The sequence below is a fragment of the Symphodus melops genome (assembly GCF_947650265.1).
Source record: "Symphodus melops genome assembly, chromosome: 1".
Taxonomy (NCBI): Eukaryota; Metazoa; Chordata; class Actinopteri; order Labriformes; family Labridae; genus Symphodus; species Symphodus melops.
The window spans coordinates 39,324,362-39,350,428 of record NC_136691.1 but is presented as its reverse complement, the minus strand read 5'-3'; the positions used below and the strand labels follow the sequence as shown (position 1 = coordinate 39,350,428).

Sequence of the window (26,067 nt, the reverse complement as noted above, 5' to 3'; positions counted from 1 at the left end):
TGTCCCAGTTAGGAGACGAGCTGCTGCATTCTGGACAAGCTGCAGGCGGTTGAGCTTTGGCCTCAGTTGACAGTGGAATGAAGGATTGTTCTTCAAATAGAAGTTAGAGCATGTGGACACGCTTCTCTATACCATGTATAGAAGTACTTAAAGTGGGAAGGAATTTGTGACACCTGTTTTACTGTATATAATAGATCCACTATGATCATTAAATTGTCTATCTTTTAGCCTGCATAGAGTCTCAGTGTTGTCTGTCAGATTAGAACCACGGCCGTTATGCTGCATCTGTTCAATGGATTCAACCTCAGGGACATTTATAGTAGGCTATTCAGCCAATCACTAACTCAATTTAGTTTTACAATCTAAGTAAAATGTTCTGAAAATTGTATTGAAGTGAGTAAATATTTATTAGACCCCAAACAATTCTCCCTACATACCCGTTTTTATTTTTGTTTTCACGTAAATAACCCAAAGAAAGTTATGTGTTGTTTTCCCATTTTTTAAGAAAAAAAATGCAGCTCTGTTGTATTTTCCTCTGTTTTGCTAATTGTTGCAGAGTATGGTTTACAGGATAAAGGCCCATTTGAATTGTGTTTTTATCTTTTCAAATTAAGCCTACAGAACAGATCTGATGGCAATAGTAATCTCTGTTTTCTTACAAGACTAAGATTTCCTTGAGTTTAATTTTTGGTGTTATAACCTAGATGTAGTTTAAAATAATCTGAAATCTAAACATCTTAATATTTTTCATAAAGTTATTCACTGTCCCCATCATGTACATGGAAACAGATGTCTCCTGCAACTGATTGTTTTGTTTTTGTTTTAATTAAAATACATAAATATTGTAAACAGTACAATTAAGCCAACTGTTCTCAGTTATGGAGGACTAAAAGTTCCAAAATGAAATATATAAATATATAATTACTTAAATCATTAAACGTGCCATCAATTATTATTGTAAAAAAAAAACACAAATATATAAATACATATACAATTGTTTAATTAATTAAATCTGTGTTATCAAATTATTAAATAATTATTGAAATGTGTCATTAATTTAAAATTAGTAATACATAATTTATGAAATACAAAATTTAATTATTTAAAATGTTTATCCATTCTATGTAAAAAAAAAAACACCCCACATTTATTTCACTATTTTTTTTATTTTTATTATTATTATTTCATGTTTCCTGCTCCAGCAGTGTATCATTCAATTCATTTCAATTTCCTCTCCCATCAAACTCAGTGGGCGGGATTGCTTTGGTCTGCAGGGTTGCCAGACTAGGCGGTATCCTGCCAAAAACACGGCAGCCTGTGAATTACATCTTACCTCATACCATCAAGTCACCAAATCTACTTGATTTAGAAAAGGTGGTGTTAGAGCTACAGCGATTTTGATGGAGACAGAAATTTTAGAGACAAAATCCAATCTGATACGAGTCGATACTTCAAGATTCTGATTTTAATATAATCTCACCCAAATAATTTGCTTATTGGCATATTGCAACACCAAACCACTCCCTGCTCAGATTACAAGTTGAAGAGAGTTTAGGTTTTATGTAATTATCATGCCTACAGTTCCAATTAGTTTGTGACGTTTAATCCAAATGTGCCAATGTGATAGAATTGTTTAGCTTGAAACACAATTGATCGATGAATGGGGGATGAGTTCAATTTCAGAAGAAGAATTCACAAAATCAGCAGGAGAAAGTGACCGCGTGTACAAGAAGTTTGTTATGTAGCCACCTCTGATTCGTTTTAGTGGCTGCTGGGAGATCCCAAGACAAGGAAAGATCTGACACTGTGTCCTTCTGTTCCTGAGTAAATTCTTCAAATTCAAGCTAGAACTGAGATTATACAAGGTGTTACACCTGTCCAGGAATTTTGCAAAGTAAAAGTTTTTTTGTTTGTGTGTTACATGTGTAGATCAGGACAGTCCAACAATTGCTGCCACTTCAGGGTCCTCATTAAACAGTACATGAATAACAGCAGGACTCAATCCTGTCACATGGGATCATCAAGTATGACATTAACCTGAGTTGTAGCACATTTACCAAAATTCATTCTGAATCCAAGCTGGAGTTTGGATATTATTGTTGTCACTCAAATGAACACACAAAAAAACGAATACTGTACTGACGATAACACACTGGAAACAAGATGTTATGCAGACAGAATGCACAGCAAATGCAGATGTTCATATAATGATTAATATCAGGCAAACGACCCGATGGGACCAGGAAACCACCAATACCATTCCATATAAGGCATATCATTGATATTAATGCAACAGGATACATTTACATGATGAACTCTGTTCTACTAACCATCAAGGGTACAGTGAAGTGGACATGCCCATTCATGTTGCTGTTTATAGAATGAGAGAAGTGCCCGTTGCCTGTCCTCCTTACTCTCCCTTACACCCATTTTCAGTCTTAGAGGCTTCCCGGTTGCATGTACACAAGATTCTCTTTGAAAACTTGGGCAGCCAGAGTTGGTTCTTTAATAATCTTCCAGTTGAGACAAGAACAAATATAAATTGAACTACTTTGCATGTTAAATGCAGATAAACTCTGCAGATAAAATGGAACAGAATCCAAAATCCTTTTAATAGATACGAGGAAAGACCATTTCTATTTCACTTTCATCAGAATGATGCTTATTTGCTGTTTAAAGTCAACAAAGCTTCATTTAGATGTGGAGTCTGTGTAAACGTGCTCTGTTGAACAGTATGAGGAAGTGTTTAAGATCAGTGATAATGGCATGTCATGACAGTCATTTATTTATTATAGTTAAAAGGTGTCATCCTTCTATTGACTGAGTTCTAACAGCGATTATGCAAACACAGTAGTGAAAGGTATATTATGCCCTAAATATAGTCTTTCAGGACTGCACCACTTCGCTTCTGCAAAAAAAAAAGAGGTCAATTTGTATGAACTGGTAATGTACAGTAGGTTTGGTATTTAGATCAATATTAGCATTCAAGTTTATTTCATGATTAGATAGACATCGTCCGTCAAGCTTTAGAGGAAGTGATGCCTGAAAGACGGAATGCAGGGCTGACCATTCTCCAAACACCGTCAGGAAGTGCATTGGGGAAAGGTTAGACTTCACCATTGTCGTTAAACATTTATTTTTTATTACATTCATGTCTTCTTCTTTAAAGGACATACTGTATGTTTATTGATTTGACAGGTAGGTCTACATGAAATCAAATACATAGCATGTTTTTGCAATTCGCTAAATAAATGATTTGTTGTCCTCTCAAACACTTCTCAGTTGAATTGACTTGCTGTGGTTAGATTAGCTAGATATTCGTTAAAACTTAGGCTACTTCTTTTGCATATTTGAGATTAAAAAGTATAAACCTAGTGCCTAATGAAGTAGGCATCTTCTTTTAAAAAAGAACAACTAACATACAGTAGAAGTATGTTATTGTTTATGTCTAAAAATTAAGCTCTAAAAGTCATGGAGGCTGATTATTTTAAAGGTGATTTATTATGAAAAATCACTAATGTGTAAATCGTTTACAGTGTTTTTGAACAGACATTTTCTCATTTTTTAAATAAACCCATAGTCATTTGCTTGTGGTCTGCAAAAGTTTTCTGCAACACTGAAAATGCTTTGTTTCAAAATTGCTCTCCATGTGACATCACAGTGGGATTCTGGTTGGAAAAAAAAGGGGGGGGACTGCTTGCTTTTTAATAAGCCCCCCCCCCCCCCCTTTTTTGCATTTAAAGAGACACACACACCAAAATGGAGCATTCTGAGAGAGAGGTTTCTACAGGGTCACAACCTCCTCTGGAGCTTGATTCATGTTATATTTTGACCAAAGCACAGCACCAGTGTTTCATTTAGACCACAGGGGACTGTTTGAAAAGGGGTATAATATGTCCTCCTTAATTCAATGTCTACAGTTTGGCCTACCAAGTCTATTGTCATTTACCTATTAAGTTTCTTAGGAAACAGCATCTCATCAATTATAACAATCTTAACCACTGTTTTCCAAACTCTGGGCCTTTAAAACAAATTACCATGTACTGTTTATCATTCACTTTTTACTTGACAGTAATTTGCCATGACATTGTTTTTCCTTCTTGTCTATCAGATACATCTTCACACGGAGTCAGCATCCACCTCAGCTGTGCAACCAGCCACTGCAGCCCAGCGATGCCTCTATTTCGGGCTTCAGGGGAAAGTGATGGGGTAAAGCAGCGTCCTAAGCAGAGGAGGAAGAGGATATGCAGGAAGACAGATGAAGACGGCTCTGTACTTCCACTTACACACCTGTGTTTGCTCAGCCTTGCTGACAACATGAATGACATGTGGGCCAAAGATTATGCTGATAACTACCTGGATCACTATTCCTTCAGACATATTATGGGGCCTTTCAACTTACTGTGTAAGCTAGTGCTTATGTAACAACTAGTGGCTTAACTAAAGGTCAAGAGATATACAGTGTAATTTATTTCCCTAAATGCTTCTTCTATTTTGTCTTTTTCTTCATCCTTGTAGCAGGTGAGCTAGTGGAGGAGCTGACACGTCTGCTGTGCAACAGGAAGCAGTTGTCGCGAGCGGCTCTCCACCTCTTGCTGGTCCCTCAGCTCCGTGCTCTGTCTCTGGAAAAGTGTCCTGGTCTGGTCACCTCTGCTCTCTGTGGCCACATTTCTGCACGTTGCCAGGTCAGACAGAAACCCCTTATTTGCTGTTTTCTCATTTGTTTAAATCGTATCTTTATTTCACACAACTTGGAACATTATTGCAGCCGAGCATATTCTCCATCAAAGACAGAAAAGTTACACACTTTTACTTACTTAACAAGGTAAATGTCATTAATATTTGAATGTATTTTTCAAGAGGGGCCTGGCCAAGAGAGCAGAAAAAAACCTTGTTATAGCAAAACACAATTAAGACACACACTACAGCTTAAGAAATCCATGTTTGATCTTGGGCACCTAACATCTCCTTGAAGTTGAGCGCTGAATCTTGCAATATTTTTCTAAAAATAAGTACAGGATACAACTTTCAATACTTTGATCAGCAAAGTTGGACATTTTTTGTTGTTTTTGCTATCTTGTTTGGCCCCTCACTCCTTTATCACTTTATATTTCCCCTCAGGGTTTGAGGAATCTGGACCTCTCGGGAGCCCACCAGCTGCCCTCGAAGGCTATTTCAGAAACCCTAATCTGTTTACCTGCCCTGCGCTCGCTCTCCCTGTCTGGTACACTTTGTGACGCAGGCGTAATCAGGACAGTTGCCCGCCACTGCAGATTTCTTCGCCACCTTGACATATCTTGCTGTCATTTCCTTTCTCCTGCTGCACTTCTTGCTCTTGGCGGTGGGGCTTCTATTGTGTCCTATGGGCATCCTTCTAGTGTCTCCAACTCGACATCCAAATCCCCTACTTTCCCATCTCTCCCTGCACATTTTTCTCTGCCTTCCCTCTGCAGTCTGATCTCTCTGGATATTGGGTTTGGGAAAGAAGAGGGAGATGATGTGGCTGCTGCAGCTTTCCTCCTTCTCTCCCTGCCCTTTCTGGAGAGAGTGGCCATAGAGGGTCTTGCACAGGCCTGCTGTCTGATCCAGAACAGAGACTTCAACAAGACAAATGAGTTCACTGACAGAGAAGGAGTACCGAGGCTAGGGGAGGTGTGGAGGCACAGACAGGTCATGGACAAATGGAATAAAAAGAGAGAAGTAGAAGAAGATGAGAAGGAAAAGAAGGAGGAAGAGGGGGAGATATTGTGGGAGGGGTATAGCAGTGACAGTGAGGAGGATTCAAGCAGAGATGAAGGGCCAAATTTCTCTCAGAGCCAAACGGAGAAAAAGAGGAGAGGAAGAGTTTTGTCACAGTCAGATGATGATCACCTGATCCTAAGCCTGAAGGACGCGAAGGCTGTATCGTGTGACTCTCTGGACAGTTTAAGTCAGTTGTGTCCAAACATCCATTCCATATCTGTAAACATTGATGATGATGAAGTTACTGGAGGAAAAAGACAATGGTCAGTGTTAGCTGCAAGCCTCAATACATGGTCAGGCCAGATGAGGAACCTCTCGCTGCACTACCTGGGCCCTGTGCTGGATCTCCTTCCTGCCTTGGAAATATCAGGTTCCGCCTTGGTCTCTTTAACCCTGGAAGGGGTAAAAACTAGCCCTCACACTCCTCTACTGGATGTCATCAAGGCCTGTCCCAGACTCAGAGACCTACTCATATTTGCTGAGCCTCCCACCACACCACAGGAACATGAAGAAGATGAAAGGGGGGAACAGGAGGAGGATCTTCCACTATTGTCTAACCTCTGCTCTCTAACACTAAAGTAAGGCTACTGTTATGGCTAAAAAACTTAAAACAATGGGAACTATTGAGCCTGGCTGCATAGAAAATGCACAATAAGTGGGTTTACTTTTTATTCTTAAACAGAGTGCATAATATAGCCATGTTTAAAGACGCTACCATGTGAAATAGGATATACCTCTAAATCTGCTTATATAGATTATTATCTTATCCTGTTAAATTACACTACTCTTATTTTATTTTTGCGGGGACATTTCTTCCAGTGTTTCTAAAAGAAAGAGGAGTACCTTGTGTTGCCAAGGGCCGGCTGATTTAATACAATTATGATTTTCTAATCAAATATTTGACACATATATTTGTAGATACAATTCCTCAGTACAGCAAAGAAGGAGGGAATATTATTTGGCAGAAATATGAGGATTGCAGCTGACCATTTTTGTACATCTTGGTTGCTCATGCAAGATTCTGAATGCGTCCTTACATGTTATCTGAAGATTTTTAAGTTTGAACTTCATTTTGTGTGAAGAAAATTGGGTTTGATTTCTTTTCATTTGCTTTATGCTGTGCAAAGTAATGAGAGTACAGAGTGTTTGAACTATAACATTTTAAAACAAGCCTTGGTTTGTGATCTAAGACTGATTGGTAAAACCAGTTACACCAGTTGTTAGCTTGTTAACATTCATCTTCTTTGTGTTCCTGATTTATTTGCAGATTCTCCTACGAGCACAGCCAGATGAAGCCCATCATGTCTTGGATGTCTTTGAAGAAGGTGCTCAAGTCTCTCCTGTCGGGTTCTCCTTTACTGGAAAAGCTGTCGTTGGTCTCCCTGCCGTGCCCTCTGAACTGTGTTTTACAGGATGTACTGCGTAGAGGGGACTTGGCCCTGCATCTTTATGTAGACTCTACAGATGTACCTCCCATGCCACTTGGGCAACTTCAGCACATTGACCTGCAGCGGACAGATGTGGAGATGACAACAGTTAAAAGTTTAATGCAACGGACCAAAAGACTGAAGTGCATAGATGTGAGCTACTGCTGGAAAATCAGTCAGGCGGAGTGCTTCAGCTGTGTCACAACCAGTAAAGTAAAACTTGTCTGGTCATAATTAAGAGCTGCGCAGCTGCCATCCCAAGAGCTACGCTGCTTATTCAAATAAAAACAACAAATGTAATGAAGAAGTAATGAAACAAAACGATTTAAAAAAATGTAATGATCATTTTTTTCCTGAACAGAATTTAGTATTTAGGTTTTTGCATGATCAGTATTAGTATTATTCCAAAAATTCATAAAATGAAACATTTGCATTATTTGTTGGCGTAAAGAAGAGAGAAGATCTGCACACCAGGGAGCTCCTAATTCAGGCCAACATGCCCATGTTGGCTAAATAAATCACTTTAGGGGGAGTTCTGTGGTGTGCGGATCGTGTTTCTTTATGGCTGTTTGTTTTGGATCAAGCACCCACAAAGGGATGTATGTGTATTTTTGGGGGATTTTTAATAGACAATGACAACAATTTTATTTTTTTTACTTTGTTTCTTTTGCATGTATATATGATTTGAAAAGAAAAGTATTTGAAATTCATAATTGTAACTCCAGATACAGAGGATGTGCAGCTCTGTTTGAATAGATAACTCCCACCCAACAGATTGTTCATTTCAGCTCCCCCCATCTGTATGTAGGTATAAAGTACCAGCCTGTAAACCTAAGCGACACATGAATAGATTTGTACCATCTGCCATCACCAAATGTTTCTATTTATTGATTATTTATTGATCTTTGCACAATTGATCTTGTTTTCCTTCATCTTAAACTGAACGCTCATTCCTATCTTGTTTTACTAATTGGTATATTCCAATTTATATTTTTTGGAATCTTTTTTACTAATCCAGGGTATACCTTAATGTTATCTTATTTTTGTTTTTTTGTTCACAAAGTACTATTCTTGATTACTGTTGTCACTTAATTATGTTTTATCCTGTTCTGTAGTTTGTATAAAAGAAGGTAAACCTAATCCACCCACTATACCACATTACCTTCATAAGATTGTAAAATAAATGTGATAACTTGAGACATACATTACATAATTTGATTTGATGGTAACTGTAGAATTCATAACCAAAGACAAATGTAGTAAATGGAGAGGTTATCGGTTATAAAAATACAGACACAGAGCAAAACACACCTCATGGAAACAGACACGTATGCTGTAAGAATATACACACGATGGGTCTTGTGTTTGTCAGCTCTTGGGTGGCGGTAGTGCACTATAAAGCTGTTTGCGACAAACTATTAGATGCCAAAGAAGAAGAGTGGCGTTGGGCGGTTTTGCGTTTATCCATTGTTTCCTGTACAGCTCCAGCGGTACGCGCAGAAACTCAAATCAAACGCACCGCTTCACGTCGCTATCTACGTCACTATCCGGAGACCTGCCACATACCAAACCCGCTAAACATTAGCCAGCGGTTAGCATCTGGCATGGTAAAAAATGTGTTTATTTTCAGGAAACCGGAGACTTTCACTTTTTTGTAAGTAAGTACGAAATCATTAAGATGTTTGATATGCTGTGTTGTTAGTGCCGGGTGGTGATATGATGTCAGGTTTGTACTATTTTAGCGCTGCAGTAAAACACGTAACGTTACGACAGTCACTAATCACAGACCTCTGGACACTGTCTATTACTAAACTTTACTTTATTTAAAGTCAAATACAGTTAAATTGCCCATAACAGTGTCCAGACGAGCACCCAGTATGTTCAGATCTTAGCACTTAAACTACCTCGGGTTTTAATCGTTTTGACAGGCCAGAAGTGGCCTTGCAAATTTTAATGTTTGATTGATTTTGTCCCAAAGCTCATGTTGACAAGTAAAGAAAACGGGATGGAGCCATTGAACGAACACAACCTCCCTCTTTCAGCAGACTGAGAAATATCCCAACAAGCTGAAGACAATCTCCATCATGGGCAGGTTGGTCTGCTTTCATTTATAGGGAGACTTGATGGATTTGTCTGTTTGATTTTTAAGCACACCTTTTTTTTTTTTTTTTTTTACATTTTGACAGGATCAGCTTTTCATGCCTTTTCCCAGCCTCATGGCATTTCAGCCTGCCATCGCAGGTCCTTCCTCGGCTCCTCATCCCCTCGCTCAGACAGCTGCTCTTCATCGGCCTGGTGCTCTGCCTCATAGGACTCCTCTACCTGCTGCTAGTCAGTGGAAAGGGTTTTGCAAGCTTTACCAGAAAGGAAAACAACTTCCACAGGTAAACTAACAACTTCCCCTTTAAAACTTATCCTACAAAAAAACACACACACACAAACCTTGTTAATCTGTTTTTTTTGTTGTTGTCCAAAAGACACTTGGCAAGGGTAACTGATGTGGATGCAACAGATACAAGCAACCCCAACCTGAACTACGGCCTGGTGATTGATTGTGGCAGCAGTGGCTCAAGGGTATTTGTGTACTGCTGGCCCAGGCACAATGGTAATCCCCATGAACTGCTGGACATTCAGCAAATGAGAGATCAACACCGCAAGCCAGTGGTTATGAAGATTAAACCTGGTAAAGTACAAAGTCCTTTTCAAATTGTTACTCAAAACTGTGTTTAACAAAGAGCACTTTTTTTCCGGCCTGTAAATGTGTTAAATATTATGCGAATTCAAACCATTATAAGGTAACCTGAAAAACAGTGAACCGCTGGTTGTCATTTTTCTTCTTCTAGGTATCTCCGAACTGGCCAAAACACCACAGAAAGCCAGTGATTATATCTACCCACTGTTGAGCTTTGCAGCCCAACACATACCCAAAAATAAGCACCAAGAAACACCACTGTACATCCTGTGCACAGCTGGAATGAGAATCCTTCCTGAGAGGTGCAGTTGAGCTATATGAGCATCTTGTTAATTATGTCACACTTCTTCAAGAAGTGCCAGATACAAAATGTTTCATGATTTAATGAGGATGTTTTCTTTGACTTTAGTCAACAAGAAGCACTTCTTGAGGATCTGCGAACAGACATCCCTGTCCACTTCAACTTCCTCTTCTCTGATTCCCACGTGGAAGTCATTTCTGGGAAACAGGAAGGTAAATCAAGGGAGTAATGAGAATAGACAGGATTGAAAATGAGCATGCTCAATTATATTTCAGTTACAGCGTAATTGAATATCGATTACTTTGTAAGATGTACTTGTGATTATTGACTTCCTTACTGTTGAGATTTTCCTGACATACAAAACAAATAGTATGGGACACAATTCTGATTTCCCTAAATTAGGGGTTTGAAGTCTCTATTGTATTGTACATCTTAGTACAAGGTTGAAACCAGTGCTTGTAAAAAAACAAACAAACAAACAAAACCGCCTACATAAAGTTAACAAGCTGCCATCTTTCAATACAGGTGTCTATGCATGGATTGGAATAAACTTTGTCCTTGGAAGGTTTAACCATGTGCACAATGGTAAGTACTCAAGCAATGTCTACTGTATGTTGGTGTGTGCCATTTAGATGACAAATGAAACTACTCATATGATCCATAGTTTGTTTCTCACAAAATGCTGTGTCACAGAATCTCCTTCCAGGAGATTATCTTTAAAACCGACGTCTTTTAAAGATAATTTTTGTGGCTGTTTTAGTGCCATGAAAACAAATGTAGCTCTGTAATAATCACATGATTTATGACATGATACATCTGATGCCTAACACTGTCACCTCTCTGATAAAATCTTTCAAGATGGGGAAGCTGTCGTGGAGGTTCATGTCCCTGGCAGTGACCAGCAGGAGGCGCTAGTGAGGAAAAGGACTGCCGGTGTCCTGGACATGGGCGGGGTCTCTACACAAATTGCATACGAAGTGCCCAAAACTGTAAGCTTTGCTTCTCCACAACAGGTTATTATCCACAACCAATTCTGTTTTTGTGTTGTCTTTGTTTTGGTCACTCACACTTTGTTCTTCTCCCTCCTTCCAACCTTTGTCATTCCCTGGTTAAACCTGTATGCACCATTTTTGTGCCATGGAGATGATCTGCTCTCCATTCATCACTATTGAAGGCATACTGTAAGCCTGCTGCATGACTCCATAGCAGGACTTTTAAACTGAGGATATTTAGATTTTGAAATCGAGAGTACTCAACACTGTTAAATGCTGGAAGTTTCTCATGCGTTAGAGTAACAGGTTTCACATACAGTGCTTGTCCTTTTTGCCGTCTTTATTATTTCTCCACCCTTCATGGAATTAAAGAGCCTAAACATTTAGCTATGTAAATGTATTACACTACATAAGAAAAATCAGTCATTTTAAAAGGCATCACACATATGTGCTGTAATGATTGAATTTGATGTCTTGCATGTGAGCACACCTTTCATCTAAAAACAGTAAGTCAGATTTGCATGTACATATAACAAAGGTGTTAAAGCGTTATTCCCTGGCTGATTTTTGTTTTCTCCCTAGGAGGAAGTTGCAAAGAATTTACTGGCTGAGTTCAACCTTGGGTGTGACGCACATCGAACAGAGCATGTTTATCGTGTTTATGTGTCCACTTTCCTGGGTTTTGGAGGAAATGCAGCACGCCAGAGATATGAGGAGAACCTCATCAAAAATACTGCCACCAAAAATAAGTGAGACCCTTGTTTGTTTGTTTTTTAATGAACAATTCCTACCAATTTACATGATTTCATTGCGTGAGTTAAACTGTATGTTCTGTATTCCTCCAGACTTTTAGATCAGCACATTGGAGAGACAGAGGAGTCTCCCCTTCTGGACCCGTGTCTCCCCACAGACCTGCAGGATGAGATCGGGCCGTCCACACAGAAGCTCCATCTGCGAGGCACAGGAGACTTCGACCTATGTCGACAGATTCTCCAGCCGTTCCTCAACCGCACCAATGAGACCCAAACCTCCCTCAGTGGGATCTACCAGCCGGCTATAGACTACAACAACAGTCAGTTCTACGGCTTCTCCGAGTTCTACTACTGCACAGAGGACGTGCTGCGCATGGGCGGGGATTATAACTCTTCCAAATATGGTCGTGCAGCCAAGGTAAATACTATATGAAAAAAAACAATCACGAGTAGCTCACATCCAATTCATCCCTAGATTCCCTTTGAATGTTGTGTACTGTAACTGTTTTATTGATGTCTTATCAATGACAACTCTTCCAATGTTTCTGGTTTCACATTTTCAGAGTTACTGTGCCACCCAGTGGAGGACTCTGAGGGAACGCTTTGCCTCTGGCTTGTACGCCTCACATGCTGATCTTCACAGACTGAAGTAAATCACGCAGGATTATCTAAAGCTTAACCAACCAGTTGACCACACCCATGACAAAAATGTCTTCTAGTATGGACAGGAATATTAACATCAGCTTTATGATTTTTCACCTGCAGGTACCAGTGTTTCAAATCAGCATGGATGTATGAAGTTTTGCACTCGGGCTTCTCTTTCCCCGCCAATTACAAAAACCTGAAGACTGCACTATTGGTCTATGATAAGGAGGTCCAGTGGACTCTGGGAGCTATTCTTTACCGAACACGGTTTCTGCCTTTGAGGTAAGAGAGATTTTTTTTTTCCTCCATTAGGCCATGTTCTACCAATGAGGGCCTTAAGTTATGATAGTTATATATTTTCTATCGTTGACCTGTAAGCCTCACATGCTGATCTTTACAGACTCAAAACCAATGGTTGTTTATGGAATGACCAGTGTTTAGAGAGCTACCATTGGTCACGGCACATTCCTATTACAGAGGGCAGCTTACTGTTGCATTAAGTAACAGTAGGTAATTAAAAGCGGTGACATTTCTCTGCTCTTAAACATGTTTGGACTGCGAATCTAAACTCTGCAAAGCTCTTTAATAAACCAGGACAAAATTAAACTGAACCTTTTAAATGATTGAAGTCATTATTTTGCAAAACCAGTATCTTTCCATCTCATGCTCCTGCAGTTTTTTTTTATTTGTGGACTAATCTTGAAAAAATCTGTTCGTATCAGATTATAAACTCACATGTAGCGTTAATCTTCCAAAAAAAAAAAGAAAAGACACAAAAGAACCGCTTCTGATCAGCTTACACTGTGTAAGCTTGCAGTTTGGTGGATTTGATTCAGGACTCGTTAGATCATCACGCTGATCACCTTCGATCTTAACACACAATGAACATGACTTGAACAGAATTACTGTACATCTCTGTGTCTTAAGTCTTAAAATTCAATTGTTTTTTTTTTGTTTTTTTTCTTCTTGCTTCTTCCAGGGACATCCAGCAGGAAAGTCTGAAGGGATTGCACTCTCACTGGCGACACAGTTTCTCCTTTGTCAACAACCACTACTTGTTCCTGGCTTGTTTCTTCATTGTGTTGTTGTCTATTATGCTGTACTTACTGCGACTCCGGCGCATCCATCGGCGCACAGCTCAGCGCTGCAGTCCCTCCGCTGTCACGTGGTTGGAAGAGGGCATTGGCTCACCCACACTCCCTATCAACCTCTAAAGTTTGTAGAGCATAACGTCTGTGACTATGCAGAGCCCGTGGTCCCCTTGTTTTCTCTCTGAGGTCACTGCCCTGACAACAACTTCTTTCTTGGGACAAAAGACTGACAAATGGACAACTGAGGAAGATTTTTCATCAGGCTTACCTGAGCCAAGAATATACGTTTTTGTTTAAGTTATTTGGTTTATTTTAAAATGTCTTCTAGAAGACATGTTCTTGCCAGAAACTCCATTTTTCAACATCAAGTGGCAAATGCCTCTAGGTGTCTTCTATTGTCTTTATTAAACAGACAAACAGATTGTTACTTCGTCTGCTCGCTGAAATTCTATCAAAAATAAATGTGTAGTCTATACTTGGTACCAACGGGGTAATTTATGAGACATTTGCCTTTATTTATGCCTTTTTTGAAAGTGTATTTTCACATCTTTTTCCTTGTTTTTGTCAAATGACAAGCACTTGCCATTTCTGATGAATCCTCAAATGCAATACGATTAATTATTAGTGGAAGGAGCACTTATAAATGCAGTTTGGAAGCTTTTCCCAGCCTGAATGGTTATTGTTTTTGTGTGTGCGCGTGTGTTTGACCCAAATTGTTTTGCCTCAACAAGACAAGTAGCCTTAAGTGGCTCTATCAGTGCAATACATGTCTTGTCACTGTTGGGAAATTCTCCAAACACAAATGCTCTCTTGTCAGGAGCATCAATCCTTTGTAAAACCCTGCTGAAATGTTTGTGTCAGGTTGTCTAACTTTGAGGTTGGATACTGTTGCATAAATTTATGTTGAGCTTCATTTTCAGAAGCTGTCATATCACTGCTGTGAGGGCATTCTAAACATGCCTCTTAATTTATATGGAAATGTCTACGTGTGACCTGTTTGCACAGATGAACTCTAAATAAATGTTATCACATTGAAGTTCTCTATAAAGGTTTTACGGTACACTTTCTTGACTACATTTCATGACAACAAAATGGTGTGTACATTTCTTGAATGAAGCTTTAACCAATGGTCAGTGGAAAATGACATTTTATCACAACCCTTCCTATTATAGAAAGTGTAATCACTGATCTCAGTGGAGGATTGGATGTAATTTTAAGTGCTGCTTTAGAGCATCAATCGATTGGTGTAATCCCAATGTTTTGCTGTAGCTGTGCAGAGGTATCCTGAGAGAAGCCCTCATAGGGCAGAGCATGTCCATGAGTTATTTAAAAGGCTGTGGGTAATTCAAAGAGAGTAATTGAGAAATAAACAATTTAAAGTGCACAAAATAAATCAGCTGTGGTAGAAACTTCCAAGGTAAATCTTCCATTTCACAAAGAGGTGTATAATAAAGACAAATTCAGATAATTCAAGAGTCGATTCATATATAGGCTAATTAATTTGCTCTGTGTTAACTATTGCTACATTGACCTTATTAATCATGTTAGCCTATATCATAACCTTTAATTGTGAATATATTTCATTGTAAACACCTTTTATTACCCAACAAAGGTCATATTTGAGCTCTGTTTTTCGGGAACAAAAAGATACAACAAGTAACGATTTATTAAAAAAATACTTATACTGTACTTTTACAAGTGGAAAGAGTCAGCGTTAATTCCGTTTTCTCTCTTCAAACATGGTTAAATTGTAGAAAGCTTGCTTTAAATGGTGGCTCTATGATCAGGATACCAAAATGCTGAGTCACACTTGTTGCCTGACACGCCTACAGAGACACTACTGTGAGCTTTACGGCCACAGATTGGCTTTCAGCTAATGGTGGTTGACACGTGGATCGTTTTATTTTAGTTGAATAATGTGATTAACCGATAGATTTTATCTAATTATCCAGATATTCAAACCATTGGAAACTACACTTTTGTATGTTTCTATAGAAAAGGTAGGTGCATTCATGAATAAATCGCTGAATCTTTAGCATGTTCAGTTTAACACAAGCAGGCATCCAGGAGGATATCACTGTGAAACATAAACTTCAGGCCCGCAACTGGAGACGAGATGGAACAGCCAAAAACAACTGATGAATAATTAAAATGAAGGAAGTAAAGAATTCAAACTACTTTGGTAGTGTTGTCTTATACACGTCTGAACGTGTGACTGTAATTGAATTCTTCTTATTCAGGATCTGAAACTAATGAACGTGATCACTTCGGTAATGTGCTGCACAGAACAAAGATGATGCAAAAGTATGAGTTAGAAAATGACATAATGATGCCGGGTTAAATGGATGCTAACATGCAAGTGCACAACAAACCAGGCATATATTATTTGCCAATATGTTGTTGTATAGCCTAAACCTCAGGAATAAAGTTCATCCTGCATAGTGACTTGTGGTACCTAAAATTAATAGGCTATTTACCTATTATTGGCTCTGTGCTCCTGAATATTAAGTTCGAGGGTGCCGCTGGTGGCCAGAGGTTAGTGCGCCTCCAGCGCCCTGGGTTTGAATCCAACCTATGTTCCTGTCAATCCCACTCTCTCTCCCTGATCTTTGTCCACTGTTCTGTCTGACCAATAAAAGCAAAAAATAAAATAAAATAAAAAATACGTTGGATGTATCTTAAATTTCCCTTTATTAAATTAATTTAAATGAGCTCATATTTGCCTTTTCTTTTCTTTCTTCTTTGTTTAAACTTTTTGTTGCTATTGATGCTGTTTATATATCCTGTTTTATTAGAGCTGCTGTAACAACCACATTTCCCAATAAAGTTTATCCTTATGCACATGTCACTATAGCCTATCATTATACTAATAATTATCGTTGTATCATTGTGCCTACAATATGAAGCTATGCATTTTCCTTATAAAATTTATGAAATTATAATGGCAGGTTATAATTTAAGTTTAATTAAAAAGGGGAATTTCACATAATATATAGCCCAACCGATGGTGATACAGATCATACACACACATATTAAGTACCCTGGCATCATAGAAAAGAGTTATTGGTTACAGAATGATAATTAGTCTAACCTATTGGTTCCGGATTGGCAGTATGTGGGGGGGGGGGGGGGGGGGTCTGAAAGATTTTCAGTAGCCCTTCTCTTGCACAATGAGGCTGAATGAGTCTGGTGCACATGTGCTCTACGGATAATGGTCCAACATATTGTAAAGAAGGTGGGGGGCATTTTCCATGAATTACAAACATTTCGCCATAATTCTAGCTTCAGCTAATTCTTAGTTATGAAACAGGACAGTTGAGACCAAACTTACTTATCTAATCAAACATTCTCAGTTCAGTCAAACCCATTCAAAACTCACAGTCACCGGTGGTTTACAGCGGCTGGCTAAGAAGTGTCAGAGAAATATGCATGAAAACTTTTCATTGGACGAGCCGAACCAGGAGCCCGCCCATTTGAAAACTGTTTGAAAGTGATTGGTCCATGTTCTCCCTAAACCACGCCCCATGTGTTCACGTCACACAGGCTCTGGAACTCCACTGAGTAGTATATGATGGTGTTGTGGATGTCCACGCCGCGTACACCTCTCTCTGTTAATGTTATCTTGCACAGAGGAGCATCAGGGAGAGCTCACCACGCATGGAGTTGAGCTCGGAGCCTGTTGTTGTCGCACTGGAGATGTCGCAGATTGAAAGCAGAGACGATGAACCTTTCGATGGTGTCGGGGACTACGAGAGCTTGCCACCTCATGTCTCAGTGACGACCCACATGACAGCAGGAGCGGTGGCTGGCATACTGGAGCACACGGTGATGTACCCCGTGGACTCTGTCAAGGTAACGTACACAGAGGCAGCCTAGCAGCGACTCGCACTTGTTTTGTCATTGTTGCTGATTTACTTACAAGCTTCAAAAGCACCGCAGAGAGACAGCCCGCTATCGCCTGCTAACCCACGTTAGCTGCAAAATGTTGGAGCTGCCCATCCTTAGTTAGCCTCAGTGTTAGCTCTGTTTCTGCCCGAGAGCCTCCCTCCTTCAAGTAGACTGAACAAACTAGTTCATCAGGCTAACATGCAAGTATTTATATAAAATATAAACTGTGTTCAGTACAGTTTTACTGCTCCTCGCTTCTTACCCAATACATTTGCTAACGTAGCCCCCTGAGTGAACACACAGTGTAACCTTATATTTAACCTAGGTGACATTTGAACAAGCTGAAGGTGGAGGAAATAAAGTGTTTTTCATTTTTATAACGAGCTCGTTATTTCCTGTAAATCACAGTTTATCTTCCCCGTCAGTCAAAGCGTCTTCCTTCCTACACACAAGTGAACACAATGAGTTATTAAGACTGATGTAGGGTAAGTGAAGGTCAAGTAACTGGCTTGAGTGTAAATTATGTCATTCATGTCAAGACATAGTATCAAAACATGACGTCACTCGAAAAGGTGAACGATCATTTTTTTACCATGTTGTTAAATATTACATGATGCCTCTCGCTTTTTTAAAAACAATTAAATTCATGAAAGTTATTTTATCTTAAGTATTACTTTAACCAGCCGAGGTTACAAGGCACTTTACTTCACACTTAACTGTGTTATTGTTGTAATCAAAGTAATGGGTGATAAAATGCAAACTAGGACTAGCAAACAGAAAAATGAATGAAATGATGAAGGTTAAATTTGTTTGAGGAACACCTTCTTTCTCTACATGTTACCTGGTTCCTTCATGTTCTGGAGGTGGTACAGTAGTAAACAAAAAGTAATACCCTTAAGCTTGTTAAATTCCCAAATCCTGAGAAAAATGTTTGAACTTGGATACATTTAAAAAAAAAAAAAAAAAAAGTCTGTTCTGATGTTGCGACTAAAACTTCCCCTTTAAAAAGAGATTGGCACATTGAGTTGCATAAAATAGGCCGAACGCTTACAAATCTTTGTAAGCGTTCTGGATGACTGAACAAGCGAAGGATCAAGTGGTTTAATGTCATTCATACAGTCATATTAAGGTTCAATTGGTGGACCAGCCTTTGTAATACAAACACTAAGTGGGGATCACATGAGTTCAGACAGAGAGGCCTCACCTGACTGCAGCACTTTGCATGACTGCTGTCTGGCAAATAAATAAATAAATGCACAAATAACAACACGTGTTCTTCAAATCTGTTGTTGAAGTTAAAAGTGAATTGAATGATTGGCACATCTTTAAACTTCTACAAGTTATATTTGCAATGCAGAATGAATTACTAACTGTTGGTGTGGTTGTGAACTTTGCCCCTTCAATCCTCCTCTTCTGCTCAGCTATTGTTTCCTTACAATGTCATACTTTTTGGTGAATTTCGCTTCTCAAAAAGCTTAACGTGGCACTGACCACTCCATTTCACACTGCAACAAAAAAGCGGTCTTATCATGTTTGCTTCAGTGTCATAGTCGCTTAATCATCTTTCAGAACTGACACGTGTGCCTTTGTTACACAAAGCACTGTTGTCATTTCCTCTTGAGAATTTCTTACTTTTCACAAGCTTTCTCCATTCAGTGCGATCCGTTTGTGTCTGGACGTGACAACAAACTCGTTTTGAAATGACAGACCTTTTTAACTGATGACTGACTTTTTCTACATGGAAATTCTTACAAATGTCAAACACAATCCTGTGCATTTTTTTTCCATAGAAGAGGACTTCTTGTGTTGAGTTTTATAACTTGTTGGTTGACTGTATTTCTAAGTTAGGGAGGAGACCGATGTTAGGTGGCGAATCTTATCGGTGTTACACACGTTTGGAATCAGCCTCACACAGTTATGGGTGTGTTTCTGCAGTTGTTCTTCTGCTGTGTTGATTAGTGAACTGCCACAGCTACAGAACTGAGATGCTTCACGTGATTACAAAAGACATGACGCGTAGTGGAGTAGATATTGTTGCTTTAATGGATTTGTAGCCAACGGTAGACCGTCGATGTCACAGAAAACTCTCTGTTTGATTTGGTGCTTGAAGATCGTAACCTAACTTAAAACATTCTGTTATGAAACGAATGGTGATTGGACATAATGGCCTGTTGTATTTAATCCTGAAACATCTAGCCATAGTTTGGCCCCATGTTTCTTCTTCATAATGTTGTCAGCTTAGCATTTTGACTATTTCAACATTTTAATGGCATTTCTCTTTTTGCCAAGTCCTCATCATAAATTATACAATAAAAAAAAAAAAAGAAAGATTACTATCAATATTTTTTCAATTTCGTGATATTTCTCGACACAAGCAGTCATCAGTTGCATACCACACGTCACAGCAGTTTACCTGTGGGGTCCCCATTTTATATGGCCAAAATAAATGTTTTTTGAGATGAAAGCAATATCAGTGTTAAGAGATATAAATGACACTAATTTAAAAGTCTTCTCAAACCAACTTGTCATTATTGTCTGAAGTTCAGAATCGATGCAAGAAACCCCTCGTCAGATCAGTAGAAATACCAAACCAACAGCTGTGTGTGCTGTTTAAATCAGTAACTACAATCTTTCCTTTACATCCACCAAGCTTTGGATGTTAACCATTAAATATGATTTAGCAATATGGTCTTTTCCAGAAAGGTAATTTAATTTTGTTGTGGCTAAACTTTGAGTAAAAAGCTTTTAATTCCTTAAGATGTTTTGTTGGGTCTCAAGTGTTACTTAAAAAATGTAAAATCCTATAGCTTACACTTTCAGGAGTTTGCTTTGTGTTACCTTTAAAAAATAAATAAATAAAAATCTATTCTCTAATTTTTTTTTTTTTTCAGAACAAACTGATGTTAAAAGTAGTTAAACTCTTGGGGTCGCCGGTAGCGCAGCGGCAGTGCACGCGACCCCACGTATTGAGGCTCAGTCCTCGCGCGCGGGCGGCCCGGGTTCGCGTCCGGCCTGTGGCCCATCTCCCGCATGTCTCTCCCCACTCTCTCCCCCCTTCCGACTCTATCCACCTTCCTCCATCTATAATAAAGGCATGAAAAGCCAAAAACAAATCTTTAAAAAAAAAAAAAAGTAGTTAAACTCTTTTGTCTTTTCTTCATAGTCTGACTGAAGGAAATCACTTGTCTTGTCTTCACTTAAACAATGTGATTCACAGTGAATAAAGTCTGCCACAAAAACTTAAATCGTGTGTGCCCCAAGCTCCCAAATCTGTACCAAACGGAAATGTAAGTGATATTTTATTGTTAAGCCTAAGGAAGGAAGCGCATGGGAACATGCTGAGGGAGATAGACTGGGCCTATCTCCTGAAGCAGCCCCAGATCTCTTCACAAATAAAAACATGCTTTGTGGTGTGTGGATAACTTGGCATGGTGGAGTTAAACAAAGAGACTGCCACAGCCTCGCACACCAGCTATGGGAGAGACATGCATCACTCAGTCAGGACCTCACTGCTGCCAATAACACTTACTGTCAGAACAATGTGACGGAGAACAATACATTCAGAATCGCTATTGACACCAGGTGCCCACTTTTAAAGCAGCTGAGAGTCACGTGTCGGGGTTCTCCAACTGTTATCACATCCAACCATATTGGAACAAATAACAAACGGATCTAAATATTCGTCTTTGTTTTTTTTAAATGTTTTTAGACAAGGATGCAGAGCCTGCAGCCGGACCCGAATGCACGGTACAGGAGCGTGTATTCGGCTCTGAAAAGGATCGTCCACACAGAGGGGGTCTTCAGGCCACTCAGGGGACTCAACATCACCATGATGGGAGCAGGACCAGCTCACGCTCTTTACTTTGCATGCTATGAGCGGGTCAAACGCTCACTGAGCGACGTCATTCAGAACGGAGGCAACAGTCATTTAGCCAATGGTAAAAGGTTCCCGTGTCTCACTTTGTTGTCCTACTTACTGCTTTTAAGCTAAGCCAAAAACCATGACCCCAAGCAGTGTAGTTTGGATAAGTATTTTGAATGTCATGTCCTGTTTACAGTGGCAAACAACGCCATTTTCCAAACATGGAAAGTCTAAATCTGGGATGCGAAGATACAAACACAAGGGGGTTTTTGGCATTTAATTACCGGAAAAGAAACTGAATTCAACCTGACCGAAACAAAAGTTTGGCAGATGAATTTGATATTTGAATTCCTTTTAACACAGTCAATTTATTTCGCCCTGACCCGTTCTTTTATGCTCTAACAGGTGTGGCAGGTAGTGTGGCAACTGTTCTCCATGATGCCGTCATGAACCCAGCTGAAGGTAAAACAAAACATACATAGACAGGTTTTTCTCACACTTAACAGGATTAGCTTGAAGTTACTCTCTAAAAGATTTTTTTTTATTTTTTTTGAAGAGAGTTAAAGGGTACCACTTTGTTCAAAGAGGATCATCAACGTAGACGAAAACTAGACACATAAGAGCTTTAAAAATGAGACTGCTGTTTTAAATCAGTGATTCCACTTAAAACTATAGTTACTCAGATTGTATGTTGACACTCCATGAGCAGAGGAGGTGTCACATAAGGATAAGGATAATCTTTATTGATCCCCCAATGGGGGAAATTTGGGTGTCACAACAGCTCCAAGAAACAGGGAATATAAACCGCATCAATAGCAAAAAAGAAAAAAATAACGGCTATGAGCAAGTTTACATTAATTAAATAAGGGGGACAAAAAAATACAAAGACATAACAGCATAGGTTTCTATTCTGACATATAGCATGCATGTCCAGCAGTAGTATTGCTTTTCTTGACAACAGTAAGTTTTAATGAATTCCTTCACCATCACTGTATCCTTCACCATCACAGTAACGTATATGCTGTAGATCAGCTGCTACCTTCTTCATCTTTGAGTTATGTGCTAATTGTTGGTGGGTTGTATTGTATCATGTCATCAAAATGCCACATTTGCGTGCTCTTTTTCCGACTCCCCAATTCACACAGACTTTGGTCTGTCACGAGAGTGTGTTGTGATTTAACAGCTGATCAGGTCATGGAAAATGTACGTGATAAGCATTTAAACACAAATCTTTTTTTTTTTTCTTTTTCTCTCCCTCAGTGATAAAACAGAGGATGCAGATGTACAACTCTCCGTATCGAGGACTTATGGACTGCATTCAGACCGTAACCCGCACCGAAGGTGTTGGAGCTTTCTATCGCAGCTACAGCACACAGCTGGCCATGAACATCCCTTTCCAGGCTGTTCACTTCATCACTTATGAGCTGATGCAGGAACAGCTTAACCCACACAGACATTACCATCCTGGCAGCCACATCGTATCGGGAGCGGCCGCGGGCGCAATTTCTGCAGCAATTACCACTCCCCTTGACGTTTGTAAAACTCTGCTCAACACACAGGAAAATGTAGCGCTCAGCTCCGTGAACATCAGCGGACACTTATCAGGAATGATCAACGCCTTCCGGACTGTGTACCGCCTTGGTGGTCTTGCCGCCTTCTTTAAAGGGGTTCAGGCTCGGATTATTTACCAGATGCCTTCCACTGCCATCGCCTGGTCGGTGTACGAGTTCTTCAAGTACTTCCTGACAAAACAGCACCTGGAATCAGAAGCAGGACCTAGACAGGTGTAATGGAACGTGTGCTGGAGAAAAGCACACCTAGAATAGACCAGAAGAGGAAGTGACCATGTCTAACAAGGAAGTTGTCATGGTGGAGAACAGCAAACAATGGCACTCCTTATTGTTCTCCTTCTTAAGTCTGTGTGTTAAGATGAAGTTGCACACAGGGAATGCAACAGATACTACTTCTCTTTTAGATGACAGTTAAAGGATGAAATGGTCATACTTTTCCTCCTCCTTCACTCCACAAACACATCAACTCTCCAAACTCTTTCATCTGTTTTCCAACCTAATGAAGTGGTCTTGAATGATGTTTATAGTTCTTAATATTGGAACTTTTTATTTATTTTTGTTAGCTTTTGCAAGGCTTGCATTTTATGGATGCGGAAGACCCACAGTGCTGTTTATTTTATTTGCTTGAGTATTTATAAGAGAACGCATTACAACACATTCCGTTCATTCACTCCGCGGCTACTGGAACAGTTGCTCCTTCCAAGTGCCTCGTAAATATTAAACACTGCTTGTAATTTTTCCACATTTATTTCCTCTTCCGTTCTCGTTTCACACGGAAATCGTTTTGAGCGCAATATTCTCTGTTCTTTTGGTTGTAACTGGTCGCATCTGTCGAAACTGAGCTCATTTTGCTGAGTTCTGTTTTAAAATACTCTGCACTAAATGTTAAAGAAAAAAATCAGCTGCAGCTCTATTTTATTTTTTCTTATACTTTATGTTGAAAGCACCATTTCCTCTGAAGATGTCACGTCTGGTATGAAGATGTGCTGGCAGTAGAGGCCGCATTATTTACCTTGTGAAACGCAGCCCTACCACTGTTTCTGAATCACGCACAACAATATTCTTATTTAAAGAATCATACCTGTCACAGAAGGTTGGCAGCTTGTTTATGTATTGATTATTAAAAAAAAAAAAAAGAATATATATTTTATAAGACTTCATGATGCAGATCCAAAGGTGGATCAAAAAAACGGCGGTTACTTGAGAAAACGGCCTTATCTTAGCTTTTGAGTGGCCTGGTTCATTCATGTGTCATATTGTGACCTGAAAGTCAAAGATTGTATATATGATATTTTCAGAGTAGAAGTGTATGAGTATACTTTCTGTGATCAAAAATGTGGAATCATAACTTTAAAAAAAAAAAAAAGAAAAATACTTTTTGCTTTAACCACAAGATTAAATCATCTTGTAAGTGGGCTTTGCTTTTTATGTTTTTTTTTTCTCGTCATGTTGTAGTTCCATATTTCCTGTGTGATCTGCTCTCTGACGCCTCAATTCTATTTTCCATTCAGTAATCAAGACATTCCTCCAAATATTGATGTAATCTAACAAGCAGCCACATTTATTTGCTTTTAATTTTGGAGGTTTTTTTTAAATATTTCCTTTGGTGGAGTTGAGAGTTCATCAGATTCCATCCCTCTCACAAACCGTTTAGAAACATTTGCCTGCGCTGAAGAGTCGTTGTTAATATACCAAAGACATGCATCCTGTACTATAGAGCTATCATTTAACCTGCTTTTATGATGCCTGTTACTTGCTAACTTGCAAGCTGTCATTTGACATTTTGCTCCAATGTGTGTGCTTTTTTAATTCACTAACCTGTTCTGCATCTTGAATATGGCTCTCCAGGCTGGATGGTGTCTGCACAATCTCTGCTCCCTCACTCAAGTATTTGACGGAATTGAATATAAAAGAAAACAAAAAAAACAATTCCATTCTGACCCTAACTTTACTAGGACAGAGTTTCCCTCCAGTACATGAGCGATTAGAAGAAAATATGAATAGCATTGTTGGAGAAACACTGACTGCTGTTATGTTGCTAGCTTGGTCTGACATCACACGTTCTGCCAGCTCTGCTTTGTTTTCATTTATTGATTACTTAAATGAAACCTGGTGATTCCTTTGAAACTAATTGATTATGGTATCACATCTCCAAGATACTGCAACTGTGGCAATATTGGAGGCAGATATGAATAGAAATAACTTTAAGTGAATTGAATTACGAAATAACGTAGCCCGATTTTGAATTTATTGACCAAGGTGGTTAGACTATTTAAATTAATTGAATATCCCAAGACTAGTGGAAGTGTTTTTTTAAAGAATGTAGATGGAGAAACAGCCTGAATTCCATAGACGTATACAATTATTTATCAAAACCTAACAAGTCAGGTTTGTTTATTGCCTTCATTGTGTTCGGATCATTAACATAAATCCACCAGAGTTGTGCTTTCACTCACTCTGCTGGCCTATCTCCAATACTCTGTTGAGGTGTTCATCGAGGATAGTGAATTGAAATTCTCAAACTGTGTCATAGTAGTGTTTGTAATAGATTCTGACATTTTGAAGGAGACAGAGCTCCTATTATTATATTTGTGAAGTTATCCATGATGTAAATATTTAAATGCTATGTACGCACAAGTGATGGAGGTGGAAGTTGGTATGATTGTTTTGCCATCTCCACAACAGGAATGCTTGGAAGTTTGACCATGCAAATATGAAATGATTGTAATAATGCTGCTACAGTTTGTAACACTGGAGCCGAAATAAACATGCAAGTGAGGCATGCTTTGTTTTTTGTGTTTCATTGTGATCTAAATCAATATACATATCTATTTAAACTTATGTCCTGTCTTCATCAGAATCATTATTATGTAAGTTGTTTTTATACTTGCCGCAGTAAGCACAGCCACCAGTAGTTTCAGTCAGTGAAGCTTTAATCAGAAAATGACTAAAGTAAATGTTTCCCAGCCAAACAAGAAATTAGACAAAACAGACAGAGTTACATTGAATTGTATGCTAAATATTATTAGACTGGATGACCTTCAAAGACGAATAGACGATAGTTTGCTTTGAGTTTATAAGTTCCCTAAGCACCAAAAAGCATA

At 39.0% G+C, this 26,067-nt stretch overlaps 3 protein-coding genes and 2 long non-coding RNA genes across 7 annotated transcripts; 4 read left to right on the top strand and 1 right to left on the bottom strand.

Moving 5' to 3' along the window:
* Positions 1–33: 33 nt before the first annotated feature.
* Positions 34–227, top strand: LOC306831726. Its single transcript, XR_013780115.1, has 2 exons — positions 34–87; positions 154–227. It is a non-coding gene; the product is annotated as an uncharacterized lncRNA (long non-coding RNA).
* A 2,787-nt stretch (positions 228–3,014) lies between these two features.
* LOC306827860 (uncharacterized protein) lies at positions 3,015–8,372 on the top strand. The gene is made up of 5 exons (XM_079349941.1): positions 3,015–3,198; positions 4,112–4,405; positions 4,519–4,685; positions 5,122–6,320; positions 7,010–8,372. Exons 1-5 carry the CDS (start codon positions 3,180–3,182, stop codon positions 7,401–7,403), a joined length of 2,073 nt encoding a protein of 690 aa, XP_079206067.1. The 5' UTR covers positions 3,015–3,179; the 3' UTR covers positions 7,404–8,372.
* Positions 8,373–8,660: 288 nt separating this feature from the next.
* Positions 8,661–14,734, top strand: entpd4 (ectonucleoside triphosphate diphosphohydrolase 4). 3 transcript variants are annotated; one of them, XM_079349956.1, is made up of 13 exons: positions 8,661–8,827; positions 9,148–9,261; positions 9,356–9,553; positions 9,647–9,852; positions 10,013–10,163; positions 10,271–10,374; positions 10,688–10,747; positions 11,021–11,151; positions 11,737–11,903; positions 12,000–12,324; positions 12,470–12,555; positions 12,672–12,833; positions 13,531–14,734. In XM_079349956.1, exons 2-13 carry the CDS (start codon positions 9,254–9,256, stop codon positions 13,763–13,765), a joined length of 1,833 nt encoding a protein of 610 aa, XP_079206082.1. In that variant the 5' UTR covers positions 8,661–8,827; positions 9,148–9,253; the 3' UTR covers positions 13,766–14,734. The 3 variants fall into 3 exon arrangements, with proteins under 3 accessions (XP_079206082.1, XP_079206081.1, XP_079206080.1); XM_079349955.1 differs by having other exon boundaries at positions 8,662–8,823; positions 11,021–11,175; XM_079349954.1 differs by having other exon boundaries at positions 8,662–8,827; positions 11,021–11,175.
* Positions 14,735–17,161: 2,427 nt separating this feature from the next.
* slc25a37 (solute carrier family 25 member 37) lies at positions 17,162–24,378 on the top strand. The gene is made up of 4 exons (XM_079369379.1): positions 17,162–17,494; positions 21,240–21,468; positions 21,798–21,854; positions 22,653–24,378. Exons 1-4 carry the CDS (start codon positions 17,300–17,302, stop codon positions 23,180–23,182), a joined length of 1,011 nt encoding a protein of 336 aa, XP_079225505.1. The 5' UTR covers positions 17,162–17,299; the 3' UTR covers positions 23,183–24,378.
* Positions 24,090–26,067, bottom strand: LOC306840239. The gene is made up of 2 exons (XR_013781300.1): positions 25,024–26,067; positions 24,090–24,837 (listed from the first exon to the last, which is right to left on the bottom strand). It is a non-coding gene; the product is annotated as an uncharacterized lncRNA (long non-coding RNA).

Excerpts from the sequence above, each read along its gene's own strand:
- LOC306827860 (XM_079349941.1), top strand. Across the intron at positions 4,406-4,518 it reads GGGGCCTTTCAACTTACTGT|CAGGTGAGCTAGTGGAGGAG; the intron begins GTAAGCTAGTGC and ends TCATCCTTGTAG. Across the intron at positions 4,686-5,121 it reads ACATTTCTGCACGTTGCCAG|GGTTTGAGGAATCTGGACCT; the intron begins GTCAGACAGAAA and ends ATTTCCCCTCAG.
- entpd4 (XM_079349955.1), top strand. Across the intron at positions 10,748-11,020 it reads GTTTAACCATGTGCACAATG|ATGGGGAAGCTGTCGTGGAG; the intron begins GTAAGTACTCAA and ends AAATCTTTCAAG. Across the intron at positions 12,556-12,671 it reads GCTGATCTTCACAGACTGAA|GTACCAGTGTTTCAAATCAG; the intron begins GTAAATCACGCA and ends TTTCACCTGCAG.
- slc25a37 (XM_079369379.1), top strand. The coding sequence starts at position 17,300 with ATGGAGTTGAGCTCGGAGCCTGTTGTTGTCGCACTGGAGATGTCGCAG. Across the intron at positions 17,495-21,239 it reads ACCCCGTGGACTCTGTCAAG|ACAAGGATGCAGAGCCTGCA; the intron begins GTAACGTACACA and ends AAATGTTTTTAG. Across the intron at positions 21,469-21,797 it reads CAACAGTCATTTAGCCAATG|GTGTGGCAGGTAGTGTGGCA; the intron begins GTAAAAGGTTCC and ends ATGCTCTAACAG.